At 40.6% G+C, this 13,904-nt stretch overlaps 1 protein-coding gene across 1 annotated transcript in view; it reads left to right on the top strand.

Moving 5' to 3' along the window:
• The first annotated feature begins 10,919 nt into the window (after positions 1-10,919).
• Positions 10,920-13,904, top strand: part of ppp2r5d (protein phosphatase 2, regulatory subunit B', delta) — a 37,719-nt gene continuing 34,734 nt past the window's right edge. Inside the window, exon 1 of the mRNA XM_085476842.1 lies at positions 10,920-11,056. Within this exon, the coding sequence (XP_085332968.1) occupies positions 11,030-11,056 (27 nt within the window). The 5' untranslated portion in view covers positions 10,920-11,029. The remainder of the gene's footprint in view (positions 11,057-13,904) is intronic.

The following is a 13,904-nucleotide window of genomic DNA, read 5'->3' as shown; positions in this document are numbered from 1 at the left end:
TGTTGGGGAGTAATGGAATACAAAATATGAGTAACTGTATTCTGTTACGTCTGTGAAGGTTCTCAGTCATCCAGGTCATCGTAGTCAAAGGAGCTTGCAAAGAAAAGCGTCTGGACTTCTTTAAGTTGCTTGAAGACTTCACAAGCGCATGGCACAACACAGAAGAGCCACCTCCACAGGACAAGACTCAGCAGTCCATCTGCATCTTAAGGATAAAGGACACTCTTTCGAGGATGCCAATGTTCACATTTTGGACAGAGAGGACAGATGGTTTGAAAGAGGAGTGAAAGAAGCCATCTATGTCCACTGTGAGCGACCATCTTTGAACAGAGGCGGGGGTTTACGACACCAACTCTCTGCCATCTATAATCCAGTTTTGAGATCCCTTCCCAGACGCCTTAACGCCCACTCACATCCTGGGCCATCTGACCTCAGGAATTCGCATGATAAGGTGGGGCCAGGTTTCACAATGAACACACCCGAAACTCTGGCTGATTGGGACCCACGCCCAGTTTCCCACCTTGGCTCAGGCGATTTGAGGATCATCAGGGGGTCCTTTTGTCCCTCTGTGGGGGGTCACTCCCACTAGGTTTATATCTGGGACTCTCCACCATTTGACCTTAGAACTGAAGAGGCTTCTCGGATGAGAGGTGAAACGTCTTCAAGCAACTTAAAGAAGTCCAGACGCTTTTCTTTGCAAGCTCCTTTGACTGTATTCTGTTACAGTTACCATTTAAATAGGTGATAATTAGAATGCAGTTACTTTGTTAAAATAAATGGATTACATAGTGGTCGTTTCCTTTTTCAAGTGTTAGGCTGTGCCCTATGGAACGCCAGGACTGCCATCATGAATTAATTAAATACACCATTAAATAATTAAATGTGGCAATAATTAATTAAAATTGGAAATAATTAATTAAAAATGTTTTTGACACATTTAATTAATTATTGACACATTTAACTAATTACTTGTTTATTTCATATTTTAATTAATTATTGTCACATTTAAATAATTATTTAATGGTGTATTTAATTCATTCATTTTGGCACAGTTGACTCCTTCAGGTCTCACCAGGTCTCACCCATTTTATCTGTCAGCCTCACCCATCAAACTCAGGGGGCGGGGTTAACGCTGATCGAGTCAAAACCATTGCTTTGGCCTGGTGGCCATTGTTTCTAGCACACAACAACCGGCATGTGGAAGCTAACAGAACTGAGCTTTGAAAAACCCTGTGTGTGTGTCACCAAATACCGTTTTAATATTTTTTTAGCCGAGAATGTAGTGGTTTAATCTTCATGTGTCTGGTCGGTTTGTCAAGATACAGCCTCTTTGCAAAAGTGCTTCGATGATTTTGGAGATGTCTGCCCAGTCTCACGGCAAAGCGTGGGATAGACCCACTCGCCTCGCAATCGAGCTGTTATTACCGCCGACAAAGCGCAGGCCCCGGTACACAGCTGTAATAACCCCCGCTGACACTGACTTCATTTACTGAGGTTATATTTATCGGTGTTTTATTTCCTGATGTTCTTATGTGTCCTACGTGTTTCAGTCGCTAATTCTGAATTATAACTAACATTAAAAACATGTTTAAGGAGGAGAGAGAGCAAATAAATCTGTTTAACAGCTGATCTTTGGGTTTTTGTTCAGTAATCAGCGTGACCTGTGTATAAACACATAAAAGAGATAACGTTGGTGTTTCCGTCATGTAGTAACTGCTGGCTTTAACTGTACAAAGGTTGTTCGACACTATGAAACACATACAGACTTCATGATGTTCGGCTAATATTTTTATTGTGAATATTAATCATGAGGGTAAACGGCCCTGTACACCACGGAGTGAGGTCAGCATGTCCACGATATCTTCAGCTCTATGAGTTAACCCATCAAACTAATCTGTCATCTACGAATATGTCACGGGTCATATCAATATGATTTTACAGGAACTCATCCTTATTACTGCCTACTATTCCAGAGACGTGAAAATCTACAGCATAAAGAACAAAAAAATATAGCAGTCTAACGCAACACTGTAACAGAGATGAACGCGTCAGTTTGTCGCAGATCAAAGTGGAATGAAAGTGATTGGTTGAACAAGTGTTCATGATCTGTGTTTTCTGCATTTTCATCAGCGTTTAACCCGAGTTCCCAACCGGTCAGCTGGTGGGTAACAGGCATCTCCAAAAACATTAGAGTACTTTTGCAAATATCTGACGTCTTGATGAATCAAGCAGATATTTGAAGTTTACACAGAAACATTCTCACATGAAAATCTCTTAAAAGTTTATTTTGTGACCCAGAAAGAGTAATATTTCAAACTCTGCCACTCTGTGTTCCTCCGCCACTGCCTCGTTTGAGTTTTGGACGAAATGGATTCTGGGATATTGCATTTCGTCATTTCGAGCTCATTGGAGACCAGAACAGCCAATCAGATTTTTTTGCATCCAAGTCTGTGATTGGCTGGTTTTGTGGCACAAATATAACGGTGTACAGAAAGTAGTGATGGTAAATTAGATTGTTTTTACTGAATTGAGTTTGAGCAGAAATTTTTTTGTTAAGATACTGGATGTTGTGTTTTTCTCCACAATTTTAATTATAAGCTAGATACATTGCTGCTAACAGCAACAGGGATGAGTCAGTGAGTCAGTTGGGCTTGTGAATCATGATTCATGAGTCATTAAAGTGATTCTCGAGTATTGAACGATTCGTTCATGATTCGCGCATCACTAACAGAAAGAGTTGAGCGCCCACAGGCAGAAATGTTGCGAACACATTGCGAGCGAGCGCAAATGCAAAAACTGAGCGAGAGGGGGTGCTATTGTGTGTGTGTGTGGATAATAGCAAACACTGAAATACAGTTTTTGCACGCAGCAATGAATTTTGTTCACTCAAATTCAGCTTTTAAATTTAAATTTCTCCTCAAAATGCAACACTTGCACCTGCAAACTTTTTTTTATGTGCGCTCAATTTTTTTTTTACGTGCGCTCAGAGTAGTGCCACAAAAATAACGCCATATTCGTCGCGTCACTCTCTGATTGCTTAAATAGGGATAATGTTATAGCCAATATAATGCAAACTCCACTATTTTTTTAAATTAGAGAAATCTCGTTCTAAACTTGGTTCTGTTTGGAGACTTAATATTGACGGTATTATAACTGATGAACCCCGAAAAGTCTCCACCTATTGCTCCAATTTTTATAAAAATTTATACAAGTCAGAGTTTGATGAGAGTGCTGCTCTGAACTTTATGGAACAAATCCCTGATGTGCGAACAGTTAAAGAAGATCAGATGAGTTTCTGTGATAGGCCGATATCTATTAGTGAAGTGCTACCTGCTATTCGACGTCTTAAACTTAATAAATCCCCAGGAACCGATGGCTTAACCTCTGAATTTTACATTACTTTTGCAGATCAACTGGCTCCATTTCTTCTTAATATATACATTGAAAGTCTTATAAATCAGTCTCTTCCCCCCACTTTACCACAAGGTCTGTTAACCCTAATCCCAAAGCCAAAGAAAGATCCCACTTATATTGACAATTGGAGGCCAATTTGCCTCCTTAATAATGATTATAAGATCCTAGCTCAGATCTTTGCCAAAAGACTGAAAACTGTTTTGAATGATATTATTGATGAAACTCAGTCTGGCTTTATGGCTAACAGACACATATCCAACAACATCAGACTTGTTTCTGACCTAATTGATTATGCAGATTTGTGTAGGGATGATAGCTTTATCTTATTTGTAGATTTCTGCAAAGTGTTTGATACGATTGAACATGGTTTCATTTTTCAGGCTTTGGACAAATTTGGCTTTGGTCCTTATTTTCAGAATGCAATTAAAACAATGTACAAAAATTTAAATTGCTCCATCAAACTACAAGCAGGTACATCACCTAGGTTTAACTTGAACCGCGGTATCAGGCAAGGCTGCCCCATCTCCCCATACTTATTTCTCATCTGTGCTCAACTCCTCTCTGATTATATTAAAGGCAGTCCTCTGAAAGGTATAACAATTGCGGATGAAGAAATATTCATTAGTCAACTTGCTGATGATACCACTCTCTTTTTAAAAAATGCTTCACAGGTGCAGATGGCTATTAACACAATTAATGCCTTTTCTTTAGCTTCAGGACTCCACCTAAACATTGGCAAATGTGAACTGCTTGCCCTTAGAAATTGTACCAGTCTATCTATTGCTGGCATCCCAGTGAAAGAGTCTGTCACTTACCTTGGTATAGTCATTAATAAAAATCAATCCACCAGGTGCTCCCTTAATTTCACTCCAATTTTGGACAAAACACAACAAAAGCTAAATGCTTGGCTGCAGCGGGATTTATCCATTAAAGGGAGAGTTTTACTCACGAAAGCAGAGGGTTTATCTCGTCTAACTCATGCTGCTTTATCTCTTGATGTAAATAAAGAAACCCTGGCAGATATTGACAGACATCTTTATAATTTCATATGGAAGAATAGAATTCATTATATTAAAAGATCAGTTTTATCCAGCTCATACCAACATGGTGGAGTAGGGCTGCTCAATTAATCGAATTTTAATCACGATTACGATCTGGGCTTTCAACGATCATTAAAAATGACTGAGCCGATTATTAGCCCCTCCCTCATTTATCCGCGACACCTTAAAGGCCGGTCCGTGAAAATATTGTCGGGCATAAACCGTCCGTGGCGCAAAAAAGGTTGGAGACCGCTGATTAAGAGGACCCGAGGGAAGCTCGGAAAGCTCGGAAAGCTAAGCAGGAGTTATTTGGAGAGGAGAGTGACTGCCGCTGGTTGAAAAGAGAGTTTAAAAAAAAAAACTTCAGTGGTGTTGCACACTATTTTATATTATTTTTTAAAGTCATTGTTAACCCTTTAAAGCCGGTCAGAGCAGCACGCTCCGTGTTGTGTAACTATTTTTAAATCCCTGTAGAACCTGAACCGTGTAAGCTAGCGCAATAATTTGTTTTGCATATGAAACCGGAGGAGTTGTACTTACATCTGATGCCATCAGCTTGTCCTCGGTCACGGTTTCCTTCCACATATAGCTTTGCAAAAATTGCATAAAAAGCGCTTGCAGGAACAAAAACATAATATTCCAGAAACACGCTTTGCCGATCCATCAGCTGTTCGTAACACTTCCCACAGTGAAATGATGCACCTGCTGTTTTCTTTGCAAATTTGCATCATAGGATTGTTTTTTGTTTTTCCTGCAGTATATAAAAATTGCTGTATCTCCAAAATAAAACTATGAAGACACTCAAAATAAATTTCCTGTTGTTGTAAACTATTTTTTGCAACTTTATTGTATTTAAAGTTTTGAGGGATAAACCTCTTAAATTTCTCCAAGTAGAAATATATGTAAACAAAACAAAAGCGATTTTCAATTTTTTTTGTAGTTTATTGCACTTTTTTGCAATTTATGTAATTACTATGGACTTAATGCATACATATTATTAAAATATGGGCTATAACAGTTGTATTGATGTATAGCAACTTGAAATGCTCCCACAAATGGCACTACAGCATGTAAAAAAAAATAATATAAGCTCTGGTGGACTTGGTTCTATAGTAGGTCTTAAAGGGTTAAATAAATATCGTCAAATAATCGTGATCTCAATTTCAGTGAAAATAATCGTGATTATCATTTTTGCCATAATCGAGCAGCCCTATGGTGGAGTAAACTTTCTTGACTTCTCCTCATTAAACAATGTGTTTAAAATAAACTGGATTAAACAATTTTTCAGTAACCCAACCTCAATTTGGAACTTTATTCCCAATTATATTTTCTCAAAAATTGGTGGTCTTAACTTTCTTTTGCTTTGTAATTACAATATCGATAAAATCCCTTTAAAACTATCCAACTTTCATAAACAAATGCTTCTTTCCTGGTCATTGATTTATAAACACAACTTTTCTCCACATAGATACTATATTTGGAACAATAGAGAGATTTTATACAAACATAAGTCTGTGTTTATAAGTAAGTGGTTTGATAATGGGATTCATCGTGTTTCACAACTTATAAATCCAGCTGGAGGTTTACTCTCTTACTCAGAATTTTTGAATACATATGGTCTTCCTGTTCCACCAAAGGAAAGTTTGATGCTATCCCTGCTGGGGTCTTAATGTTGTTTAGAAATCCTGTTGTTAATGATTTGACCCCTTTACCACTGGATCCTGCTGTTACTTATGTTGGTCGGGTGTGGTTCCCCTCTGTAAGGAGGAAAAACAACCGTGAAATACGAACTCTGTTTCAAAAAGACAGAACTTGTGTCCCAACGGCTGTCGCCTATTGGAATAACTTATACCAGGACCTGGAATGGGAGAAGATTTGGACCTTACCGTTGAAATTTCTATTAAATAACAAAGTAAAGGAAATATCTTTTAATGTTATTCATCGTTTTTACCCAACCAGATCTTTTCTTGTACGTTATAAAAAGGACATTGATGTTAACTGTACATGTTGTAATTGTGTGAAGGAAGATATTTCTCATTTATTTTGGTCATGCTCATACACGAATCTTTTCTGGCAAGAATTTTGTGTTTTTGTTGTTTCCTTTATCCTTTCTGAGTTCTCTCTTTGTTACGAGAAAATATTGTTTGGTTTCTTTAACGACCCCATGCACAGGGCAAACAAATTTTATTTGATTAATTTATTGATATTATTGGCTAAATTTCATATACATAAGTCGAAATTTTCTAACGCAAAACCATCCTTTCAGTGCTTTTTAACTGAAACCAAACACTATGTTAAAACCATACAACGTTCTCAAAATCTAAAAGCTGTCAAAACCATAAACTTATGTTCCCTGTTCAATATCATCTGATTCTTTAATAGACTGTGTCTATTTTGTTTTTTTATACGAACCCCCTGACATTGTGTTTGCTATTTTGTATTTGTATATTTGTATTTTGTGATTTGTCAATAAAGCGTATTCAAAAAAAAAAAGGGGGGGCTGCAGATAGGATACAGGGATACAGCCACAGAGATTAAAATGTGACGCCATTTCCGGAGTAAAACCGCAAAGGATTCTGGGAACGAGTGGCAAGCGGTACTAGCGCACGCAGGCTTTCACATGAAAACAGTCACACCGCGATAAAAAGAAACACATGGCAAGAAGCTGTTGTATTATTAACTGCAATAGCCGGTCGCATGACAGCCACGGGAAGCCGACGGGTAAAGAGATCGGTTGTTATCGGATTCAGTTGTGGAAGAGAAATTGTTTAAGCCACGTTTCCGAAGTAACAAAGAGGTGACGGATGGCCTGGATTGCAGCCATTCCAAGACCAAATATAACGTCCCAGAACACTCCAGCTCACATGTTAGTCTGCTCCAAGCATTCCCACAAAGGTCAGTCTTCTGTTGTAGTTAATACGTAATTTATCACAACATAACTGTTGATGTAGGTTACAAATAAGTCTCATATTGATTTGAATTGAATTCGTTGCTATGCTGCTTTGTTCGCGGTGACTTTGCGGGCTAATGTTTGCCAATTTTTTGATGTGTTTTGTAGGAAAACCAGCCTACAAAATGCAGGAATGCAATCCAGACTGGGCCCCTCTATCAGCCTGGGTTTAAAGCTGCTACCACAGCCAGATTTGATCGGTTAAGAGAGAGAGAGCGAGATCCAAACAGCCACGAAACGTCTGCATATATGTGCCCAAGTGTTGTATTGAAGCAAGCAAGTGATGAATAACTGTTTTCCAGTATGTTGGAGGTTTTTCATTATTGATTTGTTTTTCACCGAAGCAGCTAATAAAGCACGATGAAATACAATGTTGCCTCTTTCTTGTAAGATTCTATAACAGAATGAAACAATAATGCCAGTTAAAAATAAAGACAATAATTGAATGAATTACAAAACACTTTTTTTTTCTATTAGATCTGAAAATGTTGTGTAACACTACAACCTGAAACGACAAATAGATGCGTTGGCCTGTAACAACAGCTGTGAGATGGAATCGTCCAAATCACCAAAGTAAACTGGGCCTGGGCTTGTTGCAGGATCTGAAGTTACTAAACATGTTGTGAGTGTATGCACTCACGCTTAGGACCATATAATAATAAATATGTGCGTGATGAAAGTTGTGCAGCACACTAACATCCTTACTCCGGGATTAAAACCACAGAATTAATGGTTACCGGTGCTGGAAATACTAGTGTTTGATGCAGTGTTATGATTTAGTTGCCACTTGTACCCACAATGCAATGCGCGAAAGTCACGTGGTCTGTCAATCTCTATTCCTGCATCTTTTGGGATCTTACAAAGCTTCAAACGACGCGTCGACTATTAAATTCGTCGTCGACGATTTTGATAGTCGACGTAATCATAGCTAGTTCAAGTTCAAATTTTATTCGCCACATGCAGTGGCATGAACTAGTTGACTAATCGTGGCAGCCCTAGTTACCAACTACTTGTTGGGCCATGTAATCTGTAGTGGAATACATTTTACACTGGTCATCTATGATGAGTGAAAACCCTGTGACGGTCTCAGTTATGGTCAGTGTGGAACCCCCCCCCCCCTTCTTTGTTTTGCTCTGTAACTTTGCACTGTCCTCTTTCTGCTGTAACAAAACTAATTTCCCACGTGTGCGACTAATAAAGCTTATCTTATACCTGTGGGTCCTCCAGTCACATGTTCAAGGTGAGCACAGGTGAATGAGTGAGTGAAGATCGGATCAAAGCACATCAGAGTGGACCTGATGAGCCTGTGTTGCTTTAAAGCTCAGAAATTTGCTGCACATGTCCAATAAAAATGTTTTCATGGCGCAGGTGGCCAGGTTACAGCCCCTCAGATGAGACCAGCAGGAAAATAACCAAGTACATTTACTGAAGTACTTCCCTCAAATTTAACATACCTGTAATTTCTGCGTGATGCTGCTTCCTGTTTCTACTGTATTTCTGATGCAGATATTGTGGTTTATACTCTAAACTATTTGGAGTACAGATAATCACCAAGTATAAGTTATGCACAGCTGCTGGATGTAAGAAATGTACACATCAATAATTATGATGCATTAGTAACATGTATATGTTTGTAATGTGGAGCATGTTTGTTTCACGTCTGTGCTGTTATAAGTTTTACTTCAGTAAAAGTCTAAAAACTTTCTTCCCACACAGACTCTGTTTAATCTGCAACTCCACGTGTCTCATGATCAGGCTGCACATCTTATTTCTGATTGGTGTAACAGGTATGTGTCACATCTGATGGTTTTCAGGTGTGTCCTGGATCCTGGTTCTTTCTGCTTGGAGTAAGGTAAGAGGATGGGAACCTATACGGAAGTGCGCGTGCATGCCGGAAAAACATGAAGTCAATTATAGTCAAAGTCAGTAAATTACTGTGTTTTTAAAGAGTCACAACTACATTTTACTTTCTGTTTGTAGTAATTTTAAACATATTTGAATGATTTTTATTGCCAATTAAAACATTTTAAAGTGTGAATATTCCACTTTTTTCTCTCCAAATGTTAGCTTACCATTTTAACGTTTTGTGGTCATTCGATTTGCCCGTTTCTAAGCTCAAAAAGGAGCTTTAATGCATTTGATTTTTTCCCTTTCAAGTCAATTTCTGGTTGATTATTTTTAATGATTTATTTATTCTTTGCATTGTTTGCCTGAATATAAAAATTCAGTTTTGTATTATTTTTTTTTTACTGCTTTTTATTTCATTGAATTCTTTGATGTTGTTTTGATGATCAAGCCTGCAATCGGCTGATTGGCCGATGGTCTGTCAGCTGTATGTTCTGTGCTGGATAAATAAAGTTTGGTTGAAGTGAAGGACCAGTGCTTTTGTTTGTTTTTGTTTCCTGTCTGTAAACAACATAAATTAAAAATAAGTTGAAATTCGTCTGGGAGCTCTGTCAGTCTGATGCTAACTGAAAACATCTGGGGGAACATCTGTCCTCATAGGTGAGCTGATTGGCTGCTGAAGCAGATGTGCAGGTTCACAGAAGCTCATTCAGATGAAAATATGAATTCACATCTGTGGGAAAGATGAACAGCAGTATGAACGCGTGAATAAAATTCCTTTGATCGGTAATTTGAATCCATAAACCAAGTTTTCTTTGTATGATGAAATTTACTTTCTAAGGTTCTGTGTTTAAGAAGAGCTTGTTTTCTAAATGTTAATACTTGAAAAATATGGAGATGAAAAAAATAAAAAGATTCAAAATGTAAAAAAAAAAAAAAGAACACCCAAACTTGGTAAACGAAAAATGAAAAAACAGTGAATTCATCAAAATGAATAAATGAAATAAGTTTATATATAAAAAAGAAGGAATATTACAAGTAAAACTGCCTGCAGCGCACAGCTGAAAACATCTGGAGCTGCTTAATTCAAACATGTTGCTGCCTCCATCCATCGACCCATCATCCACCCATCACTCATCATCCTTTATCCTCCGCTGATGTTGGTGGCAGCAGGTTGAGCAGGGACTCCAGATGTTCTCCTCCTCAGCGACACCTCCGGGCCCTCCTGTGGAATCTGAGGCGCTCCCAGACCAGATGAAGGGGTTTGAGGTCTCCCCTGAGGTCTTCCCCCGGTTAGGCACGTTGCTGCAACAAATTCATGTTGAAGAATCAGAAGTATGATTTCAGGTGCTGAGATGGGTTCTGATTCTGTGAGTGGGTGCAGCTGGAACTTTGAGCTTCGGGCTCCTGTCTGTGTGATTATAACATGTTGCTGCCGCTGCTCCGGGGACAGACGGGGGACTCGGGTGGTTTTGGCGATTCTCTGGCTCTCTCCGGTCCTCGGAGCTCGGTATCATCAGGTTGAAGGTGTTTTGTTGCTGGGGAAGAATCCAGTTCTTCCTCACCTCCCTGCAGCCTCACCCCCACCGTTATACTCAAACTCAGCCAATCAAAAAAAATCACTCCATATATCACTAGGCAGACGTCCACGCTGGCAGCCAATCGGATTGGGCGGCTCGGGAAAGGGCGCAGGGAGCTGAGACAGACCGAGTGACAGCGTCTGAGTCCCGGGGAGGAACATCAGGGAATCTCCGTGGAAAAGCCCCGCAACGCGGTCAAGATGCCTAACAAAACCAAGAAGGAAAAGGTAATATCCGCGTCACTGGCGTGCCCGGGGCATTTTTCCACTGAGATCCGGTGTGGCGGGTGTTTTTTTTTCTGCTGCTGGAGACTTCAGCCGTTTTATTTCACCGAGCTAATGGCTAGCTCACCTGCTAGCTGTTAGCTGGGGCCCAGCTAGGAGAGGACCGCTAAGCTAACGGCTAGCCGCGAGTCTGTGCTCGGCGCCCGCCGCGGACACGCTTCGTTTAACCGCACACCTGCTGAGTGTTTGAGCGGACACTTAGCAGGGATATTAGCGTGGAGCTGGCCGCCGTGATTAGCCGTGTTCTGTTGCCGGAGCTCCGGGAAGAGTCGCTGGCTGTGCCTGAATTATTGATGCAGGGCTCGGCTGAAGAAGAGCGTCTGAGGCGCTAACAGCGGTTAGCCGTTAACTGAGACCACACGATGACCGGTAGATGTCCCGCTGGATGCTGCGATTCCTTGGCTCACAGCGCAGTCTGAGTCCACCTCACACACCCATATAAATACCGGATTAAAGCGATTTGTTTAATGATGCAGCGCTCAGGGCTGATCAGTCATTGATCGTAATGTTTTTTTGTTGCATATACTATTATATATTGTACATATATTTATTAGTTTCAGATTTAGCCATTTGTATATTTTTCCTGTTTATGTTATTGTATTTTGCACAACTCTGTTGCTTGTGAAGCTCGCACACAAGAATTTCACTCGCATGTGCTGTACCAATGTACCTGCACATGTGATGTGACAATAAAAGTGATTTGATTTGATTTGATTTGATGTTTATAAGCCAGCACTTGTGTTCGGTTCAGCGGATTGTTATCGATTATTTGTTTAGTCTGTAAACTTGAATGGAGCAGCAAGAAAACCAAAAACTGCTGATAAGTAACGGCCACAGTTATTGATTATTGATGATCTTCTCTCTGTGACTCACTGATTAATCGGCTGCTTCCGATGTCCGAATTTTTATTCTTTATTTAAACTGAAAATAATTTTTAAAAAAGGAGGTTCGAAGTCACATCTATGTAATGTAAACGACTCGCTCTATAAATCATACAAAAAACTTAAAACGTAAATTATCATTTAAATTAAAAAGAAAGAAAGATGAAAACAGAAAAGTGTACATATATACGTATAAAAATATAAATATATTTAGAGGGAAAAAAACATCATAAAACAATTGGAAACATAGAAAATCAGAATTTGACATCCAAAACATAAATATACAGCTTTAAAATCAGAATCATGTAAATATATAAAACCAAATAAAAACTCTAAGATGCACAAAACCTAATGAAAAATAATGACTTTCTAAAAAGTAAATATTAGAAGACTAAAAAATGGAAAATCATTTAAAAAGATGATGATGATAATAAATCAAACTTAGGCAGAGATCAGCTACTTTTAAGCTGAAAGGGTTTGGCTCGGTGCTGATTTCCTGTCTTCGGGTGACATGCCTGCAGACGTCCTCACGCTGTGGTGACGCGCACATGGCTGTTGTGACAAACACGGCTGAGATCGCGTGTTAAATATGTGCAATGAGAATGAAGGATCGCTCTGCAGGTGAGAGGGTTCACCTGTGGGAGCACACCTGCAGCAGGTAAGCACATGGTCCCTCCTGCTAGCCCTCAATGTCTACGTGTATTTAAAATTGAGAGGTGGGCAACGACGCTAGGGGTGGGGTGTACACCCTGATGGTAATTTGGATGCCGTGTAGCGTGCCCACCCCCAAGATCCTATATGTATGTGTAATGAGAGTGTGAGTAATGTGAATGTCTAAGTTGTGGGATAACATTGAGGCAGAGGCAGCCAGAAGGGGACAGAGGGAGGGGGGATGCCTCCCCTGCACCCTGGTGACACACCCCTACTCCAAGGCCCTGCATTTGTGGGTGATTGTGGTGGAGCGGGAAGAGGGAGGCAGCTGGAGATGGGGAGGGAAGGAAGGAAGCTCCCCCACTGACCCCAGTAGGCACCCCCATACTCCGCGACCCGCCAGGGAAAGGGGGCCCAGGCCCATCCGGACCGGGGCCCAGTTCAGCAGCACCACCCGGCCCCACAGAGCCCGGGGCAGTCCACCCAACCCGTCTCCTTTCTTCAGGAACTCACTCTGCAGGAGGGGGAGATACAGGAGAGGTGGAGGGAGAACTCAGCCTGGGCATCTGTTGTCTTGTGTAGTCTGGGAGATGAGTGGATGACAGGGTGGGTGCAGTTTTCTCTGTGGTGAGAAAAGGAGGAGACCCCAGACCCCAGTCGGAAGGCGCATGTGGGAGGGACTTCTGCTCGAGTCCCAACCAATCACAGCCACGTCCTCTTTATTGGACGCTCTGTGTGTGTCACGCTCAGCCGGGATGTTAAAAATAATAAATGCTTTCTTCCAGGCAGCAGTCACGTGACCCATCCTAAAGAAATGCTGGCCAATCAGAGTTTCCGACGTGTACGCTAAGACTCGATAAACGCCAACCAGCGCTTCTCCTCCGAGTGAACCAGAGCAGCAGCACAGGCTTCACGCTTTCGGAGTGCTTATTTTGACCTTTTGATCCTACTTCAGGTTCCAGGGCGAGTTACTCGGCTCACTGTGCCGTGTTTGATTTGTTTTTATGACTTTCAGTCTTTTTACGTATTACTGTACGAAGCGCATGTGTCACAGGCAAGGTTTATCATCAGGGAGGTGGGAACTTTAGCGCACTGACAGTGAAATCACAACAGCTCCTCCATATTTTTACTTTAGTTTTCCAACTTCACAAAATCATTCCAGATAGACTTTCACAATAAGGTCTGTGTGAGCCGCTCAAAGCTCCCTCTGCTCTCTCGGCCAACTCCTCCTCCTAGCCCCCCCCCGCTCCAGCAGGTCG

This window comes from Copadichromis virginalis, linkage group LG13 (assembly GCF_057382275.1).
Source record: "Copadichromis virginalis isolate Kocher_CV1m ecotype Utaka linkage group LG13, C_Virginalis_male_GT1.1, whole genome shotgun sequence".
Classification (NCBI taxonomy): domain Eukaryota; kingdom Metazoa; phylum Chordata; class Actinopteri; order Cichliformes; family Cichlidae; genus Copadichromis; species Copadichromis virginalis.
This window is presented reverse-complemented; position numbering and strand designations above follow the sequence as displayed.